This window comes from Phyllostomus discolor, chromosome 1 (assembly GCF_004126475.2).
Source record: "Phyllostomus discolor isolate MPI-MPIP mPhyDis1 chromosome 1, mPhyDis1.pri.v3, whole genome shotgun sequence".
Lineage (NCBI taxonomy): Eukaryota > Metazoa > Chordata > Mammalia > Chiroptera > Phyllostomidae > Phyllostomus > Phyllostomus discolor.
The window spans coordinates 116351943-116374445 of NC_040903.2; the positions used below are offsets into that span (position 1 = coordinate 116351943).

Genomic DNA, 22503 nt, shown 5'->3' on the forward strand with positions numbered 1-22503 from the left:
GTAGGTTTTTGGTTTGTGGTTACTATGAGTTTTGTGTGTATCATTCTGTATCTGTAGCACTCTATTTTAAGCTGATAGGCATTTAAGTTCAAATAAATTCAAATGCATTCTAAAAGGACTACATTCTTACTCCCTCCTCCAAATTTTATGTGTCTGATATCATATTTTAGACCTTTGTTAGATCTTTTTTTTAGATCTTTGTTTAGATCTTTTGTGTCTCCTAACTACTTATTATACTTTGGATTGGATTTGGTACTTTTGTCTTTTAACATTGGTGGGAGCTTTTTATTTCTTTCTTTTTAAAAGATTTTGTCTATTCTTTTTTAGAGAGGGGAAGGGAAGGAGAAAGAGAGGGACAGAAACATTATTGTGTGGTTGCCTCCCACACACACCCACTGGGGACCTGACCTGCAACCCAGGCATGTGCCCCAACTGGGAATGGAACCAGTGACCCCTTGGTTCATAGGCCAATGCTCAATCCACTAAGCCACACCAGCCAGGGTTGGTGGGAGCTTTTTAAATGTCTGATTTAGTCTTGGCTGGTGTGACTCATTTGGTTGGAGCATCATCCTATGGACTCCAAGACTGCAGGTTTGATTCCTGGTCAAGGTACATACCTGGTTGTAGGTTCAATCTCTGGTTGGGGAATGTGCAAGAAGGTATCAATGTTTCTCTCTCTCTCCCTCTTCCTCTATCCAAAAGCAATGAAAAGATGTCTTCAGGTGAGGCAAAAAATAAAATGTCTGATTCACTGTATTTATTGGTTGACTTGTGAGATGTTTTCCTTTTTCATATTTTCTTACTTCTGGTATGGCCTTACCTTTTCTGCTTAACATTTCTCGTGAATGTTGAAATGTTATAATGATGAACTCCCTCAGTTTTTGCTTATCTGGGAAACTCTTAATATCTATCCTTCAATTCTGAATGATAACCTTGCCAGGTAAATTATTCTGAGTTGTAGGTCCCTTTCTTTCAGCACTTTAGAGATGCCCTGCAACAGTACCACTGCTGGGAGTATGCCCTAAGAATCCCAGATACCAATTCAGAAAACCCTTATGCACCCCAATGTTCATAGCAGTACAATTTACAATAGCCAAGTGCTGGAAGCAACCTAAGTGCCCACCACTAATGAGTGGATCAAAAATCTATGGTACATTTATACAATGGAATACTATGCAGCAGAAAGAAAGAAGGAATTCCTACCCTTTGCAACAGCATGAATGGGACTGGAGAGCATTATGCTAAGTGAATAAAACCAGGTAGTGAAAGACAAATATCGTATCATCTCACCTATAAGTGGAACCTAATCAACAAAACAAACAAGCAAAATATAACCGGACATTGAAATAAAGAACAAACTGACAGTAACCAGAGGGAAGGAGGGTGGGGGATAATGAGGGAAAATAGGGGAAGGGCCATCAAGGAACATGTATAAAGGACATATGCACAAAGCCAAAGGGCATAGGTTTGAGGGTGGGAAGTGGGGATGGTGGGGTAGGGGGACATCGTGGGGTGAAAAGGGAAACTGTACTTGAACTATAAAAAAATTAATTTATTGGAGTGAAATGTAGAACCATGCTAAATTAAAACTGAGAGACTGCTCAGAAAAGAATTTGCAGTTTTTTATATACTTAAGCTACATTATAAAGTGAATAATCTGATTCCATATTTTTTAAAAAAAAAAGATGTCTTGCCACTCTCTTTTGGCCTGTATAGTTGCAGCTGAGAAATCAGCTGATAGCCTTATGGTCTTTACTTAGCATGTAACTAGCTGTTTTCCTTTGCTGCATTGAAAATTATCTAACTCTTCCCATTTTAATTGGTGTGTCTTGGTGTGTGTGTCTGAGTTCTTTTTTTTTCTTTTTTTCTTTTTTTTTTGTGGAGGGTGGGGGCAGATTCTGTGCTTCCTGGATGTGAAAGTCTGTTTCCTCTCCCAGGTTTGGAAAGTTTTCAGTCATTTCTTCAAATAAAGTTTCTGTTCCTCTCTCTCTTCACTTTACAAATGTTTGTGTGCTTGATGTTGCCCGAGAGATCATAGTACAATCTACCCTTAAACTATCCTGATGGTTTTCTTTTTTTCACTATTCTGATTGGGTGATGTCCACTAGTCTATCCCCTAGGTTGCTGATCCATTCTTCTGTGTTAGCTAATCTGATGTTGATTCCTTCTAGTGTTTCTCATTTCAGTTATTGTATTCTTTGTCTTCTGCTTGGTTCTTTTCTATACTTTCTCTTTGTTGAAGTTCTCCAAGTTCCTGTATTCCTCTCTCAAGTTTTGTGAGCATCCTTATGACTGTTTCTTTAAATTCTGTCAGGCAAATTACTCTGTATTTCTAGTGTACTCCTTATTTTGAAGTTTATAGCTGACATTAATACAACACTTTAGATATTACTATAGACTTTGAATGCCTATAGTTTGCATGGTCTACCTTTTTCCATCCCTTTCTTTCAATGGCAGACAAATGGGTTTTATTTTTTTAATTATTTCTCTGCTTTGTAATTGGAATGTTTAGTCCAATTACATCTTTAGGCTAGTTACATTTTAATGTAATTATTGATATGATTGAATTTATATTTAATATTTGCTATTTTCTTTTTTACACCCTTTTCTTTTCCCTTCATTCTTTTTTCCTGTCCTTTTAGGGGAGGAGGGTGCTAGTTGAATATTTTTTAGAATTTCATTTTAATTTCTCTATTGTCTTTTTAGCTATATTTATTTGCATCTTTTTAATGGTTGCTCTAGGGGTTATAGTATGCATTCTTAACTTTTCACAAACTATTTAGGACTAGTTTTATACCATATTATGTAAAATATAAAGACCTTTCAACTGTAAAGTTCTTATATATCCCCCTTGTCCTTTAGTTACATTTGTGTATGTTAAAGCTCACAATATAATGTAATTTTTTGCTTGGAACAGTCATATGTATTTTTTTAAATTTTATTTTAATCATTGTTCAAGTACAGTTTTCTCCCCCCTACTCCCATTCCAGCCCACCCACCCAACCCTCCCCCCTTCCCCCCCCATTACCCCCCACCCCAAGTTTTTGTCCTCCAAAATTTGTTCCTGTAAACCCTACCCATTCCCCCCTGAAATTCCCTTTTCTCTCCCCTCTGGTCACTGTCAGACTATCCCCTATTTCAGTGTCTTTGGTTATATTTTGCTAGTTTTTTTTTTTGTTTGTTTTGTTGTTTAGATTCCTGTTAAAGGTGATATCATGTGGTATTTGTCTTTCACTGCCTGGCTTGTTTCGCTTAGCATAAGGCTTTCCAGCTCCATCCATGCTGTTGCAAAGGGTATGAGCTCCTTCTTTCTTTCTGCTGCATAGAATTCCACTGTGTAAATGTACCATAGTTTTTTGATCCATTCATTTACTGATGGGCATCTAGGTTGCTTCCAGCACCTAGCTATTGTGAATTGTGCTGCTATGAACATTGGGATGCATAGGTTCTTTTGAATTGGTGTTTTAGTATTCTTAGGATAGAGTCCCAGCAGTGGAATTGCTGGGTCAAAAGGCAGATCCATTTTTAGTTTTCTGAGGAAGTTCCAAACTGCTTTCCATAGTGGTTGTACCAGTCTGCAGTCCCACCAACAGTGCACTAGGGACCCCCTTTCTCCACAGCCTTTCCAACACTTGTTGTTTGTTGCTTTGTTTATGATGGCCATTCTGACTGGTGTGAAGTGGTATCTGATTGTGGTTTTAATCTGCATCTCTCTGATGGCTAGCGATATTGAGCATCGCTTCATGTGTCTTTGGATTTTCTGTATGTCCTCCTTGGAGAAGTGTCTGTTCAAGTCCTTTGCCCATTTTTTAATTGGGTTACTTGTCTTCTTAGAGTGGAGTCGTGTAAGTTCTTTATATATTTTGGAGATTAAACCCTTGTCTGAGGTATCATTGGCAAATATGTTTTCCCATACAGTTGGTTCTCTTTTTATTTTGATACTGTTTTCTTTAGCTGTGCAAAAGCTTTTAATTTTGATGAGGTCCCATTTGTTTATTCTTTCCTTTATGTCCCTTGCTCTAGGAGACAAGTCAGTAAAAAAGTTTCTGCATGAAATATCTGAGATTTTCCTACCTACGTTCTCTTCTAGGACTTTAATGGTGTCACGCTTTATATTTAAGTCTTTTATCCACCTTGAATCTATTTTTGTATAAGGTGTAAGTTGGTGCTCGAGTTTCATTTTTTTGCACGTAGCTGTCCAGTTCTCCCAACACCATTTGTTGAAGAGGCTATTTTTATTCCATTTTATGTTGCTGCTTCCTTTGTCAAATATTAATTGACTGTAGAGGCTTGGGTTTATTTCTGGGCTCTCTGTTCTGTTCCATTGGTCCATGTGCCTGTTTTTATGCCAGTACCAGGCAGTTTTGATTACAGTGGCCTTGTAGTATAGTTTAGTGTCAGGTATTGTGATCCTTCCTACTTTACTCTTCTTTCTCAAAATTGCAGCAGCTATTCGGGGTCGTTTATGGTTCCATATAAATTGTTGAAGTGTTTGTTCTATGTCTGTGAAATATGCCATTGGTACTTTAATAGGTATTGCATTGAATGTGTAAATTGCTTTGGGTAGTATGGACATTTTGATGATATTAATTCTTCCAATCCTTGAACACGGTATATGTTTCCATTTGTTTGTGTCTTCCTTGATTTCTCTACTCAGTGTTATGTAGTTTTCTGAATACAGGTCTTTTACCTCTTTGGTTAGGTTTATTCCTAGGTATTTTATTTTTCTTTTTGCTATTTCAAATGGGATTTTTTCTTGATTTCTGCTTCTGCTGTTTCATTGTTGGTGTACAGAAATGCCTTTGATTTCTGGATATTGACTTTGTATCCCACTGTTTTGCCAAATCCATTTATTAGGTCAAGCAGTGTTTTGATGGAGTCTATAGGATTTTCTATGTACACTATCATGTCATCTGCAAACAGTGACAGTTTTGTTTCCTCCTTTCCGATTTGGATTCCTTTTATTTCTTTTTCTTGTCTGATTGCTGTGGCTCGAACTTCCAGTACTGTATTGAATAGAAGTGGTGAGAGTGGACATACTTGTCTTGTTCCTGTTCTTAGTGGAAAAGATTTTAATTTTTGCCCATTGAGTATAATGTTGGCTGTAGGTTTCTCATATATGGCCTTTATTATGTTGAGGAATGCTCCCTCTATTCCCACTTTACTGAGTGTTTTTATCATAAATGGGTACTGTACCTTATCAAATGCTTTTTCTGCATCTATTGATATGATCATGTGGTTTTTGTCTTTGCTTTTGTTTATGTGATGTATTACATTTACTGATTTGCGAATATTGTACCATCCTTGCATACCTAGAATGAATCCCACTTGGTCATGGTGTATGATCTTCTTAATGTACTATTGGATGCGGTTTGCCAGTATCTTGTTGAGGATTTTAGCGTCAATGTTCATCAGCGATATTGGCCTGTAGTTTTCTTTCTTTGTTGTGTTTTTATCTGGTTTTGGAATTAAGATGATGTTGGCCTCATAAAAAGAGTTTGGGAGTCTTCCATCTTTTTGGATTTTTTGAAATAGTCTGTGAAGGATAGGTGTTAGTTCTTCCTTAAATGCTTTGTAGAATTCTCCTGTGAAACCATCTGGTCCAGGGCTTCTGTGTGTTGGGAGTTTTTTGATTACTGCTTCAATTTCTTTGGCTGTTATTGGTTTGTTCAGGCTTTCTGCTTCCATTTTATTGAGTTTTGGAAGATTATATTTTTCTAGAAATTTGTCCATTTCATTTAGGTTTTCAAATTTCTTGGCATACAGCTCTTTGTAGTAATTTCTTACAATCCTTTGTATTTCTGTGGTATCTGTTGTAATCTCTTCTCTTTCATTTCTGGTTGTGTTTATTTGGGTCTTCTCTCTTTTTTTCTTGATGAGTCTGCTTAAAGGCTTGTCGATTTTGTTTATCTTTGAAAGAACCAACTCTTGGATTCATTGATCTTTAGAATTGTGCTTTTAGTGTCTATGTCATTTAATTCTGCTCTGATCTTGGTTATCCTTCCTTCTGCTTGCTCTGGGCTGTCTTTGTTGTTGTTCCTCGAGTTCTTGTAGACGTAGGGTTAGGTTGTTTGTTTGAAATGTTTCTAACTTTTTTAGGTGGGCCTGTATCCCTATGAACTTCCCTCTCAGGACTGCCTTGGCCGTGTCCCATAAGTTTTGGGTTGTTGTGAGTTCGTTTTCATTTGTTTCCAAAAACTGTTTGATTTCTTCCCTAATATCATTCTTGACCCATTCATTGTTTAATAGCATGCTATTTAAGCTCCATGATTTTGAGTGTTTTGGGTTTTTTTCCTTGGGGTTGGTTTCTAGTTTCAGTCCCTTGTGATCCGAGAAATTGCTTGGTATGATTTCAATTTTTTGGAAATTGTTGAGGCTTGTTTTGTGTCCTATCATGTGGTCAATCTTTGAAAATGTTCCATGTACATTTGAAAAAAAATGTGTATTCAGCTTCTTTGGGATGGAGGGTTCTGTAAATATCAGTAAAGCCCAGTTCATCTAGGGTATTGTTCAATGCCACAATATCTTTGTTGATATTTTGTTTGGAAGATCTGTCCATTTTTGATAGAGGGCTGTTAAAATCCCCCACAATAATTGTGTTGCTGTCCATATCTTTCTTGAAGTCCTCTAAGATTTTCTTTACGTATTTGGGTGCTCCTATGTTGGGTGCATATATATTTACAATATTTATGTCTTCTTGGTGAATTATTCCCTTGAGTGTTATGAAATGACCTTCTGGGTCTCTCTTTATCGTCCTTCTTTGGAAGTCTATTTTGTCAGATATGAGTATTGCTACCCCGGCTTTTTTTTCCTGACCATTTGCTTGGAAAATTTGTTTCCAGCCCTTCACTTTCAACCTGTGCAGATCTTTTATCCTGAGGTGGGTCTCTTGTAGACAGCATATGTGTGGGTCATGTTTTCTTATCCAATCAGCTATTCTATGTCTTTTGATTGGAGCGTTTAATCCATTTACGTTTAAGGTTATTATTGATAGGTTCTTATTCATTGCCTTTTATGTACGTGTGATCCTCTCTCACTCTCTCTTTTCCTTTCTTTCCTTAAAGCAGTCCCTTTAGCACCTCTTGCAGAGCTGGTTTAGTGGAGGTGTATTCTTTTAGACTTCTTTTGTCTGAGAAGCTTCTTATTTGGCCTTCTATCTTAATTGAGAGCTTTGCTGGGTAAAGTAGTCGTGGTTGCAGGCCTCTGGTTCTCATTACTTGGATTATTTCTTGCCATTCTCTTCTGGCTTGAAGTGTTTCCATTGAGAAGTCAGCTGTTAGCCTTATTGGGGCCCCCTTGTATGTTACTTCCTGTTTCTTCCTTGCTGCCTTTAAGATTCTCTCTTTGTCTTGAAATTTTGCCATTTTAATTATGATGTGTCTTGAGGTGGGCCTCTTTGGGTTCCTCTTGATTGGGACTCTCTGTGTTTCCTGGATTTGTGTGACTTTTTGTCTCATCAAATTAGGGAAGTTTTCCATCATCACTTGTTCAACTACGTTTTCTATCCCTTGTTCTTCTTCTTCTCCTTCTGGTATCCCTATTATACGGATATTATTACGTTTCATATTGTCTTGCATTTCTCTTAATCCCTCTTCATTTTTTCTGAGCCTCTTTTCCTTTTCTTGCTCTTTCTGGATGTTGTTTTCTACTTTGCCCTCTAGCTCGCTGATCCGATCTTCTGCTTCATCAGTCCTGCTTTTCATTCCTTCTACTGTGTTCTTCAGTTCAGAGATTGTATTCTTCATTTCCTCTTGGCCCTTGTTGAGAGTTTCTATTTCCTTTTTTATGCTGATGTAGTTTTCATTGAGTTCATTGTAGCTTCCCTGTAGTTTCTTGTAGCTCATTGTGAGCTCACTGAGCTTCCTGACAATCACTGCTTTGAATTCAATATCTGATAGTTGAATTGCCTCTATTTCATTTAGCATTCTTTTTGAGGCTTCCTCCTTTCCTTCCATTTGGGGATTATTTCTTTGTCTTCCCATTTTTTGTGAGACTCTTCTTGTTCGCCTCAGCTTCTTATATTGATCTGTTCTGGCTCCCTGGGTTTATGTTGTGAACTTCTTTAGTAGAATAGCAGTGAATTTCAGTGGTGCTGTTTCCTTGATCTCCCAAGCTCACTGGTCTTGGGCTGTTGTTTAAGTTGGCTTTGTTTTTGCCTTTGGTTTTGATTGTTGTTGAGTCTTTCTTTGGTGGTTCCTCCCCACCAGCTGGTTAAATGTGGGTCACTCTGTCCACCACCTTCTGTATTTTGTTGTGCTGGTGAGGGCAGGTTGTGTTGAAGCTGGTTCTTCTGTGTGTACAAGGTTTAAAGAAATCTTGTTCAGTTGCTTGTATTGGGTACTGTCTCTACTGTTTAGTTGTATTTCCAGATAAGTCCTGGATTGAGGTTTGTGTGGTTACTACTCCCTCCTTCACCTTCCTCTGCTGTTATCTGTTAGTGGTTCCTTTGTTGTTGGGTTTCCTCTTCCAGTGGGTATCCTGGTGTTCACCTCCTCCACCTATTCTTTTTTGTCCTCATTTGGAGGGGGAAGGCAAAATGGTTTAAGACAGCAACAGAGAATTCTATGCTATTTACAGTAGTAGCAAGTGGGAAGATATAGGAGATCCTTTCACTATGTATAGTATTAACCGTGGTCTTCCACCCAGCTAGCTGATTTTTAGAAAGGATGGAAAGAAGATAAGACTCTTGTTGGGGGAGGAAGGATTGTGAGTTGGATCTATAAAGCAGGGAGGTTGTGGGCAGTCAGATTCTGGGGTAAGGTGAGAGTAAAGGATAGTAAATAGGTGTAGTGTGTGAGAGAATAGAGTTAACCACTACAGTAATAGCGTTCAGGAAACTTTGAAATGGGCTAAGATCGGGGGGGGGGGGGGGGTTGTGAAGTAATTACAATTGCATGGAACAGCAGTTATTTACAATAATATTATGGCAACATTCATATGGCAGAGTCTATGAGATCTAGGTAACAAGAATAGGGAGTACAGAACATCGAGTAGTGTGCTGATGGGACACAGGTGAGTTAAAGGACAGTAGATTAGTAATACAGTATAGAAAGAGATATCAGGGGAAAGCTGTCAGGTCATACAATATATCCAGCCTAGCAAAGCAGGCTATACAAAAAGAAGAGGGATATAAAAATACTGTTAAAAAAAGATGTAGGAACACTGGAAAAATAATAATAATACAAATATGCAATAACTTGCAGGTTCTCTGTAATAGCAGAGTGACATTTATCTCACTGTCCCAGCTGTTGTGATGCCCCTTCTTTGGGTTCAACTTTGGTCTTTTCACCGATCCAGGATTTTGTCTCACTTGTAGGTATTTAGGAAAAAATTTTAAAAAGTAAAAAATAGAAAAGGCAGATGAAGGCAGGAAGAAGAGATAAAATTGGAGGACAGGAAGGAGGAAGGAATAAAACAAGAAATCAGGTAAGAGAGGAAAAAGAAATCAAAAGAGAATAAAAACAATAAAACTTAAAAAATTAAAAATTGTTAAAAAATAGAATCAAATTAAAAAGTCTCTTGATTTCAAAGTGGCCAAACCGGTTTTTCTGCTCTTGCTGGTTGAGGCAGGCTGAAGGATGATTTGTTTGGCCTTTCTTCCTTGGCCAATGGAGTTCTCACTGGCTCCTCAGCTTTGGGCCCTGGGTGTGGGAATCAGGTCTTTCCCCAGGGTTACTGCTGTGGGCTGGTGTGTGGGGATGCTCTCCTTGCAGGCGCGCCCATGCACCGGTGCGCCCGTCCGCTGGTGGGGCGGTGCCCCCGTGCCGGCGCCCACAGCTGGGTAGGAGACAGGCTGGAGCCACTGATCACTTTAGCAGAATTCCCCAAACAGTGTCTGTGTCTATTCACTCTTTCCTCTTGAGAAATTCCTCCCGTTCAAGCCCGCAGCTCCCCACAGTGGCCTGGCTTCTCCCACCGCCAAAGCTCCAGCCAGACCGGTGACCGTGGGAGTCCGGGTCCACTGTGCGACCCAGCCTCTCCGGTGTCCACCGCCTCCAAAGGTGCTCAGCCTCCAAAGGTGCTCACCACCCCCATGTGTTTGTCAGCACCTGGATTCCTCCCAGAGCCGCTCAGACCTTGCTCGGCTGGGGAGGGAGCAGTTGACCTGGCTCTCTCCCAAGAACCCTATGGTAAACCCAGCAGCGTTCCGGGGCCTGGGGCTGCAGCCCCGGGACCACACGCTTGTCCTGGGACCCTACCTTGTTGCAGTACTCCCCTGAGGATCCGTTCTTTGTTCTTTTGGTTCTGCCACAATCCTTGGTCCTCTGTTTTCAAAAATGCTGAAATATGTTGGTTGCTTGCCTTTCTACTCCATAGATCAGTCAGGATTTTCTCCCCTGAGCAGAGGAAAGCCGAATCTGCTCCTTCCTACTCCGACGCCATCTTCCTTCCCCATATGTATTTTTTAAAATTAAAGCAAGACAGTGTTGTTCTGGCCAGTGTAGTTCAGTTTGTTGGTGCATCATCCTGTAAACTGAAAGGTTATAGGTTTGATTCCTAGTCAGGGCACATCGATGTTTCTCTCCCTCTCTCTTTCCCTTCCTTCTCCTCTAAAATCAGTATTCAGTGAGCATGTCCTCAGGTGAGGACCAAGATGGCATTTTATATTTACTCACTTGTTTGTATTTTCTAATAATGGGAGGATTGGTCCAACATGAGCTCTTCTGCTATTATCACACGATGATTCTTCCTTAAGAACACAATCGTTTCAATCATACACTTCCAAGTTATACTGTTTGAAATTCATAGTTTTGTACTAACATTATTCAGTAAGAAGGGCATTTTTTCCTTTACTGGTCTATAGTTCCACTTTCCTGCCTCTAGTTTAAGCTATCTAAAACCACACTTTTAAAAATATATTTTGATTATGCTATTACAGTTGTCCCATTTCCCCTCTTCATTCCCTTCCACCCTGCACACCCTTTCCCACCCACATTCCCCTCTTTAGTTCATGTCCATGTGTCATAAGTTCTTTAGTTTCTACATTTCCCATACTATTCTTACGCTCCCTCTATTTTCTCCCTACCATCTATGCTACTTATTCTCTGTACCTTTTCCCCCTCTCTCCCCCTCCCACTCCCCTGTTGATAACCCTCCATATGATCTCCCTCTCTGTGGTTCTGTTCCTGTTCTAGTTGTTTCCTTAGTTTCTTTTGGTTTTGTTTTAGGTGTGATTGTTAATAATTGTGAGTTTGCTGTTATTTTACTATACATGTTTTTTTATCTTCTTTTTCTTAGATAAGTCCCTTTAACATTCCATAAAATAAGGGCTTGGTGATGATGAACTCCTTTAACTTGACCTTCTCTGAGAAGCACTTTATCTGCCCTTCCATTCTAAATGAAAGCTTTGCTGGATAGAGCAATCTGGGATGTAGGTCCTTGCCTTTCATGACTTGGAATACTTCTTTCCAGCCCCTTCTTGCCTGCAAGGTTTCTTTTGAGAAATCAGCTGACAGTCTCATGGGAACTCCTTTGTAGGTTACTGTCTCCTTATCTCTTGCTGCTTCTAGGATTCTCTCCTTCATTTTTACCGTGGCTAATGTAATTATGATGTGCCTTGGTGTGTTCCTCCTTGGGTCCAAGTTCTTTGGGACTCTCTGAGCTTCCTGGACTTCCTGGAAGTCTATTTCCTTTGCCAGATTGGGGAAGTTCTCCTTTATTATTTGTTTAGTTATCTTTTCCACTTGTTGCTCTTCCTCTTCTCCTTCTGGTACCCCTATAACTCAGATGTTGGAATGTTTTAAAGATATCCTGGAGGTTCCTAAGCCTCTCAGTTTTTTGGAATTCTTGTTTCTTCATTCTTTCCTGTTTGGTTGTTTCTTTCTTCCTTCTGGTCCATTCCATTGATTTGAGTCCATTTCCTTCCCATCACTATTGGTTCCCTGTGCATTTTCCTTCATTTCACTTAGGGTAGCCTTCATTTTTTCATGTAATTTGCGACCAAATTCAATCAATTCTGTGAGCATCCTGAACACCAGTGCTTTGAACTGTGCATCTGATAGGTTGACTCTTAGCCGCTTAGTTATATTTGCCATGAAGATTTGATCTGTTCTTCCTTTGGGTCATTTTTTTTTGTCTTGCTGTGCTTGTTACGTATGAGGGGTGGAGCCTTAGGTGTTCACCAGTTCAGGGCAACCCAGTGGCTGTGTTGTGATGCTGTATGTGGGGGTGTGGTCCAAGAGGGAACAATGGCACTTACTACACTCTGTCAGATTTCAGTCTCCTCCGCCACTTTGCCCAAGCAAACTAGGCCCTCTGGCACTGATTCCCATGTGGGTGGGCCTGTGTATATTCCACAATCCTATGGGTCTCTCCAACAAACTCTCCCATGAGGCTGGGAGTCTCTCCCTGTGCCTCGACCATCATAGGTGTTTTCAATTGGTGTTTTGAGGCCTTATTTCCCGGCGCTGGGACCCTGGGTTGTGCGGTCTGTCTTGCTCCCTAGTTTTGCCTGGTTTATATGTGCACAAATATGAGACCACCCAGTCAGCCAGCTGCCTTGTGTACAGTGCCTCACTGCACAATCGCCGCCTCACTGGGTCTGCCCATTGCCACCCTGCGCCCAGGGTCCGCCCGCTGCCATCTTATTTCCCCCCAGGGTGTCTTGTGCCTCCAGTGCCACCGCTTTTTGTGCCTTGACCTCTCTTCACTGGGCCCTCTGACTCCGCCCCGTCTACCAGTCTGGATGAATGTGTCTATTTTAACTCCTTGATTGTCAGACTTCCATACAGTTCAATTTTCTGTCAGCTCTGGTTATTTTGTTTCTAAATTGTTGTTGTCCTTATTTTGATTGTGCGGGGAGGCACAGTGTGTTTACCTATGCCTCCATCTTTGCCTGGAGTCTAAAACCACACCTGGATCTGCAGTTATGTACTTTGCCTCCCTTTCTGCTAAAAATTGTGATGACATAAGCACCTCCCGTACTAGAAATTATAATAGCTCCTTTCTCACCAAAGTGAAAGAAATGGCAAATCCACATGTCCTGACTGGACAGGTACAACCTAGTTTTATTTTTTAAGAAAATCTAAGCTCAAATTAATGTAGAAAGTGCGTGTTTCTTGATTGCTGTCCCTGAAATGCAAGGTACCATTGTCTTCTTGCCCCAAGGGGGCTAGAAAAACTGAAGAGTCCTGCTCTTTGCATCCTCTCGGTCTTCACCATGCTTCACTTAAAAGAAGGCCTTTCTGCCCTTGTCTCCCCAAATGCTAAATTTTTTTCAGATTAGTGTAATGCATTCAATTCTGCCCTCTAAAAACCTCTCTTCCCTATACTTTGATATACAGCAGTTCAACTCCACTTCAGTCTTCAAGCCCTTGGGTCTCTGTTGCTGCCACTAGTTCACCAAAAGTACATCACTGCTTGATGGTTAATAAGAACAGGTGCTGTGCATCCTGGCCTGGGTTTAAATTCCAATCCTGTCATGTACCTTGGAAAATTCATTCTGCCTCTCCCAGCTTCAGCTTTATCCTTTATAAAATGAGGATAACAGCCCCTCTTGGTAGGAAGGGTTCGGTGAAATTGGTCATTCCCTTCCTGAACTTCTCTTCCTTCCCCTTCCCTGACACCACTCTTCTGGTCATGTGTGTCTCCTGTCTCCTTTGTGGGCTCTTCTCCCTTTCAGTACTGGGTTTCCATTTTTGGTCTCCCATTCTTATTCCTAGCTTTCCTTGGGTGACCCCTTTCAAATCTATGGTTTCAGCTATCACCCAAATTCAAACTACTCCTGAACCTTGATCTTCAAGCTAGATCTCACACCTGAAATCTAGCTGTACAAGTGTTTAATGGCCGTGAGCATTTGGATGCCTCAAAGATAAACATGTAGAACTAGACTCCACAACACTCAACCCCAGTCCCACAATGTTCCTTTTCTCTGATTTGTGTAACTCTCCCCAGCAACAGGTATCCATCCTAGTCTGTTATCTGCTACTCTCAATCAGGCCCCAGTTTGTGCTGATTTTACCTCCTAAATCTCTCACACCTCCTTCCTCCTCTCCATCTGTCTTATTTTACACCTTAAATATCACCAAGACCTTTTCAGTCACAAACATACCAGACTCCACAGTGATATAGAAATGAGTTTTCTCAGTTGCTCAGGGTACAAATCCCAGTTCTGCCACATACCAGCTGCATGGACAAGGGCATCGCTTCTGTTACCTTACTATTTATTTCTGATATGAGGACTACTGAGTTTTCTGCTCAGGTAACTGCTACTTCAATGTTAAAATAGACCCAGTCATAATATAAAGAACTCCAAACATAGTTTGATGTAGTAATAGGTCAGTCCACCTTCAAATTATGGTGATTAAAGGGCACTTTAAGTACAAAATGGGGACTGGCTCTGAAGCAAACTGCTGACATACCATCCATCAGGGTTGCAGCAGAGACTGGGCTGGCACCAAGTAGGAACTTGGCATGAGGTTCCTTCTCCAGTTTCAAACTCTGTTTCAAAATAGGTAAGGGAAAACTACGATCATAGCTTGTTTTAAAAAGTTTTTATTGTGATCTCTTATTTTTATACCTGAGTAACAACTTTCCCAAAGAGATGATGATACATAATCTTTACTCTAAAAAAGATATATAGATAGTATATTGATAGCATTTCATCAGTGGTATCATTGATTGTCTTAAAATTCCTTGGTTAAGCCCTGACTGGTGTGGCTCTGTTGGCTGGGCTTCAGCCCACAAAGCAAAAGGTTGCCAGTTTGATTCCTGGTCAGGACACATGCTTGGGTTGTGGGTTCGGTCCTTGGTCACAGCTTGTGCAGGAAGCAACCGATTAATGTTTCTCTCACTCGTCGATGTTTCTCTCTTCTTTCTCCCTCCCTTCTCCTCTCTCTAAAAAAAAAAAAAATCTTGGTTAAGTTCTTCCTTTTACTTTTTAATCCTTGGTAATGACACCAGAGCAGTCCTTTCCTTCTACTTCTCGTCATCCTGACATGATCTGGCTCTACACTCTGATCTCTCTCAAGAACAAGATACAGGGACTCGTTCTGGATTCCCTTGGACAAGTGCAGCTAGGATACTCAAGAAGCTAGGCTTCCATTTACAGAGCTTTTTTCATCACCATTTTTTAAAAAAATTAAGACTAGTAGAGCTAAATTATAAGTGCAAGATTTGTGTTTGTCTTGGGGACTGACAGGCCCCACAGCCTGAGGATCACCTCAGCTAAGCCAAGACTTCATCACGAGGAGGCTAAGAGCAAAGATCTGTTTCCAACTTTCCTCCAACAAAGGAAGGGGTCAGCCAGGAGGTAAACGTCCTTGCAAAAGCAAAGAGCATCAGGTATTCTGCTGACTCTTGAAGCCACATATGTAGAGCCATGAGCCTTGTTCTCGATTCTTAAAGGGCCTGTCTGGGATGGTTTCTCTTTATTTCCTGGGTGATAGGGCCAGTGGGGGGCTGTCAAGGCTTCAGGCTCCTCATGATAATCACTACATGCCCCGTGTTCTGTGGTGCCCAAGAAATGTGCTGGCCCCCACTCTATTTGTGTCTTGTGACCTTTCTTAATCTGGTATATCCTCGCCAGAAAAACCCTTACTCTGGAGTCATCCTACTCCTTTTTTCTCTTATTTGTGCTGGTGCTTCAGTTGGATGGATGTGCTTCTACAGTGAGCTCTGGCTCCAGAGGGGCAGATGGTGGCCAGAGTTCTCAGTTCCACAATTCCAAAAGAAATCATTATTTTCACTGTTAAATTTCAAGAAACCCCATATATCCTGGGACCAGTGGGACTGTGGTATAGCTTTGCAGCGATGAAGTTATGTCATAACTGAAGAAATAAAGCAACAGTTGAGTTTGCCTTCAATGACTCACTAATAGAAATCTTTAATTACCTGCACCATGCCAACTCACAGTAAGTCAGTGAGGATTGAGGCAAGACTACATAACCAAAAATACCGTGATATGTCTCTAAACTTGAAAATTGTAAAGTCCCAGTGTATGAACCATCCAATTGAGCCAGTAACTATTAGCTAATACACAACTTGCCTTGTAGAAGAGCCAATTTGGCCACCCTGTGGCTTCCCCCCTTGGAGACAACATTACACTGGACATGCTCTGAGTCTGAAAAGTGCAGGCTTCACTCAAAGCAGTAACCTCTGCTGGCACACGTGGCTGTACCCATGAGGTCGTCAAGTCGCTGTGTGACCTCCTACCTGAGGGGAGCTTCCTGTATGCAGCTGCTGAAGACATGGCCTGTCCTAGAGCTTGATTAGAGCCCAGGGGCTGCTGGAAACAGGCAGCTTTGCTGGCTGAAGTGGTCCGGTGCTGTGATCTGGAATCTTTAGCTGGTTTAGTCCAGACCAGTGCCTCCCCAACATGGAGAGCAGCTCCCAACTTCTGAGCCACCTCCACCATCTTGTACCCACATGGGAAGAAATAAAGAATCAAGGTGTGACTAACAGAGATAAGCCCACCCACCTCTTCTTAGACCTTCCTCCCAGGGGGGTTTTAGTCAAAATACTGACTACTGGTACTAGCATTTGAGGGAAGAACTACTTATTGCAAGGAAATCTTTCTCAAACAGCAGGAAACACAGGCTGCCCTTAGTGGATGGCAAGGAAGTCCATCTAGGATCTCAAACAACAATTCAAGTTTGGTGTGTTATTGGGCTCAACCCCACCTTTCCTACAGGAGAAGTGGGAGGAAGCTGCAATAAGATATAGGCCTCAACTCAGATGAGTTGTATTATCAATAACGGATTCAGTAAGCCTGAATTTCCCCTTACTACTTTCCTCCAGGGAAGGTTTTCTCTGGCTGTTACTAGTTGTATAATTCATGCTGCCAGGAACACCAAAGCCAAAACAAACATGAGTTTATAATAGGTTATATTTGGATTATTTGGGCTTGATTCAAAAGTTTCCTGACAGCTTGCTTATAACTCCTAGGAGCTAATAAAAGACATACCTCAGAGTCAAATTCCAGAGAGCTGCTGTCCTTGAGTAGGTTGACTTTCTTCTCCATCTCCTGATACTGGGCCAGGGCCTCCCTCTTCTGGCCCTGGTTGTACAGCAACACAGCGTAATTGAGGTTCACTAAAGGGTTACACCTGCGGCAACCAGACAGGAATTCGATGGAGCTTAGGGTTTGCAACAAATGGTCATTTGGAGATCCTCATGACACAAAAACAAAATAAAACTGATTATAAGTAGAGATTTCTCCATTGTGCAGCAAGGTAGAAACACCCATGGTGTGTGGACTTGTGGGGAAAAATCAAGGAATAATTGCCCAACAAGCAAAGCAGGTAATTACCTGCACCATGCCAACTCACGGTAAGGCAGTCAGTGAGAATTAAAGGAAGACTACAAAACAGAAAGTACTGTTAGTATATTTCTAAACATGATTATTGTAAAGTCCCAGTGTACTAACCATCCAATCAAGCCAGGAACGCTTACCTAGTACACAGCTTGCCTTAAAGAAACAAGAGCCGATTGGGCCATCCTTAGCAGAAACCACCAAGGTGGGTTGAAGAAGGGGTCTCTACCCTGCTGCCTGGCTGATGCCAGTGGAGTAACTCCCAAGAGAGTCAAAGATTTAACTAAGCCCAGAGTCACATCTCGTATTCCAGCTAGCCCAAGGGTCAGTCCAAGTCCACTGCCAGCTGATTTTCTCTGGCCTCCTGGCTACTAAGCTTGAGGCTAGAAACACTTTCTCAGAAAGTGCCAGTGTCAGCTCCTGCTGAGCCACCGCATGCTTAGCATCACATCCACACTTAGGCCTTGTGCACAGAGGTCATGGACAGCAAGCATCTGGCGCCACCTCGTGGCCTTGGAGACTCCAGCCCTCCCCAATACCGTTTCCTGCGCAGCAGCTTACTTATCCAAATGGACTGCTTCTGCGTAGGCTCTCTTGGCATTCTCAGTATCTTCGAGATTGGTCAGAGCCACTGCAACAACAACAAAAACAACAAAAAACAAACAAACAAAAAAATAAAACAGAAGTGCAGCTAGAAAGCCCAGCTTAGAAAGAAAAAGGAGTATTTCAGGACCACAGTTCATTCAACCCCAAACTTAACTGCTCCTTGGCCCGCTCAGCTCTTGACACCACCTTCTACTCAATCACTCAGTCGCCAAGTTCTCTGAATCCCATTTTTTTGCAGTTTCTTTTTAGGACATTACACAAATTGTCTCAGGCTGTGGCAGTGTCCTCCTCTGCCTCCATCCACCTGCCACCATGTTGCCAGCTTTCTCACGGACTTACAAACAAATCTGAATATGTCACTATCCCACTTAAGAATCCTCACGAATCCTCAATCATCTATGACCATGATATTTAAACTCTGTTTAGTGCCAGGTCACTCTCACCTTTTTAATCAGTATCTTCTGGAAGCCTCACCTATAAAACAGTGACGCAGCTGCTCTGGAAGCCCTGTGCACATCCCCTCCCCACCAACGTGCACGCGCTTCTGGAAGACACTGCTGGGGAGATCCCGGAATAGAGCTGGAAGAGCATGGCCTCAAGGATAAAGTCTAAAGTCCTTGCACTACACTGTGGCCCTCCATCATGTGACCGCCAAATGTTCCTGACTCACCTCCCCACTCCCTTCTGTAACACTGCTCCCTGCTAATGGCAGGGTCCTCATGCGACTACATTCCAGCTTATCCCCGAGAACAGTGTGAAAGCCCTCTCTACTCTGTGACTAAGGCAATTTGTTTACATTCCTGTCTCTATTACAACGAGGCTAGCTTTGTACTTAGACAACCCCCAAATAAACATCACTCAATTTGCTTTTGCAACCTTTCTCTTATAAATAAGAACCCCACAATAATGCCCCCCAAAAAGCACCAGAAGACCAGTGTCAATGAAAACACGCAAATTGCTTTTGGGCTTACATTTAGTAAGTTCAGTATATGGACTGAACTATCCCCTAGAAAGAATAATTCAGTCAATACTTTTGTATTATAGTTGCTAACAATAAAACCAATAGTTAATGTTCACTAGTTATTTAATCATGTAATCCCCTCACTAACCCTGTAAGATATACATCTTACATTTGATGAAATCTGGAACTTATATATATAAATGAATTGTCAAGCTGAGGGAAAACATTTGGTAAAAGATAAACTAAGGGTGATCGTGATTTAACCTGCCGGTCTCTGAGGGAAATTCCCCCAAGTTAGAAGCAGCCCAGCACTTTGTCATTTTCTTCATTGTTCTCCAAGCTCTAGCACTGTAATCCACATTCCTATTGCTGGGGGGATTCAAGAGTGGGAAAATTTTAGTTTTAGGTAATAGTTAGTAAGCCTAGTAGTTAATGCACGTGAAAAGCTACTGTTTCAGGAACTGCAGTACGGCCCACCCTGACTCCAGGAGGCCACAAGCGATTGGCCTTTGTGCTCCAGGAGAGACCACCAGCAGCCAAGGTGGTACCCAAGCCGCTGTGTTCCAGGGAGAGATAGTCTGCAGCCCAGGACACAGATAAAGAAAATTGCCCAGGACACAGGAAAAGAAAATGATGGGTCAGTGAATGAAAGGATGTTAGGGAAATTGCCGGACTGCAGCTTTTATCTGATTAACCTCTTTCCTGAGTCCCAAATCCCTTACCTACACTTTTCCCACCTTTTAAAGGCTAGCTTGAAAAGGAAGGTAAGATGGTCTGTTAGGGTGGAAACCCACTATCTTCTCAGATCCCCAGCCATCTGAATAAAGCTCCCATAAAGACTCAATCCCTGTCTCTGCTCATTGGGTCTGGTAGGTGACAGGCAGCACGAACCCCAGCTTTTCTGGTTTCACTATGGAATCTGCAAGGGAATGGCTTCTATGGGACATTTAGCCACTGGCATGCAATGACACTAATTCATTTTCCCCTAATTACAGATTGTGGAGAGGGTTTTCCACTTGTCTCTTACCAGCCAAGAGCATGTAGAGCTCCGCCATCTTGGGCTGGAAGTTGATGGCTGCACTGAGAAAATGGAAAGCTGACGCATACTGCTGCATGGTCAAGTGCACAAGGCCCAGATTATAGAGAATCTTCCAATCAAAGGGTGCCAAGTAGTTGGCTCGTTTCAGGCAGCTGATAGCCTGCAGGAGAGAGAGGCATTCAATCAGGGTGGGGCAAGCTGGGCAGACCCAGTAATGGCATGCATGGACACAAAAAAGGAAGGCAAGAAGACACTCACTGCTACGTATTTCTTCTTGCCAAAGAAACACATTCCAATGTTATTCCAGAGTGGAGGACTTTCTGGAACAGCACAAGCTACAATTCTGTATTTGGTGAGGGCAACATCAAAGTCTCCATGGGTCTGCATCATGCTGCCTGCTGCCAAAATGGCCTGAAAACACAGGACACGCACGGCTGATGATTCAGTCATTCCCAAAAGGCTGTGGCAGTGAGGGGGCCTTCCTGGGTGTTGATACTCTGCATAGCATGGCTCGAAAAGTTTCAGGGACATAATACCGTATTTTGCTGTGTATGATATGCACTTTTTTTGCCCAAATTTTTAAGGGAAAAATAAGGATGCACATTATACATGGATATAATGATTACTTACGATGGGTATAATAATCCCATGTATAATGTACACAAAAACATGGGTGCACATTATACACGGCAAAATACGGTTTAATGTATTCAAGCTATTGAGATAAATGATAATGAGAAATGTCCCTGCACCCTACACTGTGGCTCTTTTTGGCACAGTACAGAAAAAGAAAAGATAAAATATCACTAACTTTACCCAGCTCATTTGTTTCCTACTTCTCACCTTGAGACAAGTCAGTATTTCTGAGCCTCAGAGCCCTTTAAGTAAATACTGCCTTAATCTGTTCCCTGCAGCCCCTGTGCACCAAGTGCTGCTCCAGACAACTCAAATACTCCTTTCTTTGCCACTTAAGGTTTGGCTCCTTCTGCCACAGGACAAAGGGTGGCTCAGCTGTAGGCCTCCTCAGTCCAGCTGTCAGTTGGGGAGCCGATGGGAGTCAGGCTAATACAAATCTGAGACAGGATGAGTCTGCATCCTTCACAGCCTGTTTGCTGCATCTCCCTCAGTGATATTCATCCAGTTGATGATCTTCTCATCCCTAAAGACACATCTGGACAAGAGTTCTAATTGCAAATTCATTAAGAATCCGGAAGTCATTTCAGCAGAAGTTATTTCTGACAGCAGTTTTGGAAGTTGTGCTAATTTCCTACATACAGTACATAAAACTTTACCAGCACTACAACGTCACTTTCTGCACAAGACACAGGCCTAACAAATACGCTCTTTTTAAAAAGAGATTTTATTTATTTATTTACTTATTTATTTATAAGGAAAAGGAGGGAGAAAGAGAAGGAGTGAAATACAGATTGGTTGCCCCTTGTACACCCCCTACTGCGGACCTGGCCCACAACGTAGGCATGTACCCTGACTGGGGATCAAACTGGCAACCCCTTGGCTCGCAGGCTGACGCTCAATCCACTGAGCCACACTACCCAGGGCACAAATATATTTATTGATCTGAGAGAGAGAGAAACATCGATCTGTCGTGCCACTTATTTATGCCTTCATTGGTTGCTTCCTGTATGTGCCCTGACAGGGGGTCGACCCCCAACCTTGGTGTATTTGGGATGACACTCCAACCTACTGAGGGTACTGGCCAGGGCACAAATGTGCTCTTTTGAAAAATAACAGACCACCAACACTTTACAATATTTTCAAATAAGAAAATCCACATTTATAATTTTTCTAAGCAAAAGGTAATTTCTCAGGTATTCAAAATGCTTTCCCGGGCCAGATCGTCTCTAGGAGCAGTGGGACCATCATATGTGAAGGCTCTGGGGTGTGACAGCCTGTAGTACCTTGTAGTTGGTAGGGTCGTAAGTCAGTGCATTTCCAAGGTATTCAAATGCCTTCTGGTAAATGCCAAGCTTGAAGAAAAAGCAAACCAGAGAATTTTATCAGCGGGGAGATGAGAGTTAAGGAGTCTGGCCAAACATACCCTGAAGCATCCTGACTTTCCTGAGTTCTGTTGGTGAAAAGAGAGCTACAGATACCAGATAGAACTACATTTGTCACCTGATAATATTAAAGTATCTATTTGCCAGGAACCACCTCTGTCACACTAGTGCTGCTGCACACTAATGTCTCTAGGCAGGAAATAGGCTGATTAGCTTCATCTCCCCTGAGGCTAACCTCCTAAGACAAAGCAGGAAGGTCCAGGGTTAAACTCCAATTCCTTTTAAAGAAAGAGGAAACAGACAGAAAGGCTACCAAAGGGGCAGAGCTGGAAGCAAGGTCAGCTGAGCAGGGAACTAGGGGAGTAAATGGGGGAATGGGATGGGTAGAAGCCCCTCTGGGACACCTCGGCCCCAGTTCTCAGACTGCTAAGAGGAACTGATGGAGCTAAAATAACTTCATTCACACTCAGGAAAGTGGAGAGGAGAGGAGACTGATTTCTTATTCTAGACAATGTTTTGCCTTCTCTCTCCCATAGGACCTGGCTGGGAAGAAGGAACAATAGAAATAGCCTCAGCTTCAAAGCCCGGACGGTGCTAACTTGTATCACAAAATGACATTCCCCCACAA

General features: G+C 41.9%; 1 protein-coding gene across 5 annotated transcripts in view; it reads right to left on the bottom strand.

The window, feature by feature from the left end:
- BBS4 (Bardet-Biedl syndrome 4) overlaps positions 1–22503 on the bottom strand; it is a 72319-nt gene that overhangs the window by 9094 nt on the left and 40722 nt on the right. For 2 of the 5 annotated variants that reach the window (XM_028507965.2, XM_036028218.1), the window contains 7 exons: positions 21777–21845; positions 20116–20268; positions 19846–20017; positions 17813–17882; positions 16904–17045; positions 16153–16354; positions 14481–14835 (listed from right to left, as the gene is read on the bottom strand). In XM_028507965.2, the coding sequence (XP_028363766.1) occupies positions 14789–14835; positions 16153–16354; positions 16904–17045; positions 17813–17882; positions 19846–20017; positions 20116–20268; positions 21777–21845 (855 nt within the window). In that variant the 3' untranslated portion in view covers positions 14481–14788. Of the gene's footprint in view, positions 1–14480; positions 14836–16152; positions 16355–16903; positions 17046–17812; positions 17883–19845; positions 20018–20115; positions 20269–21776; positions 21846–22503 lie in introns of those variants that run through there. The other 3 variants (XM_036028214.1, XM_036028208.1, XM_036028223.1) reach the window with 2 other exon arrangements.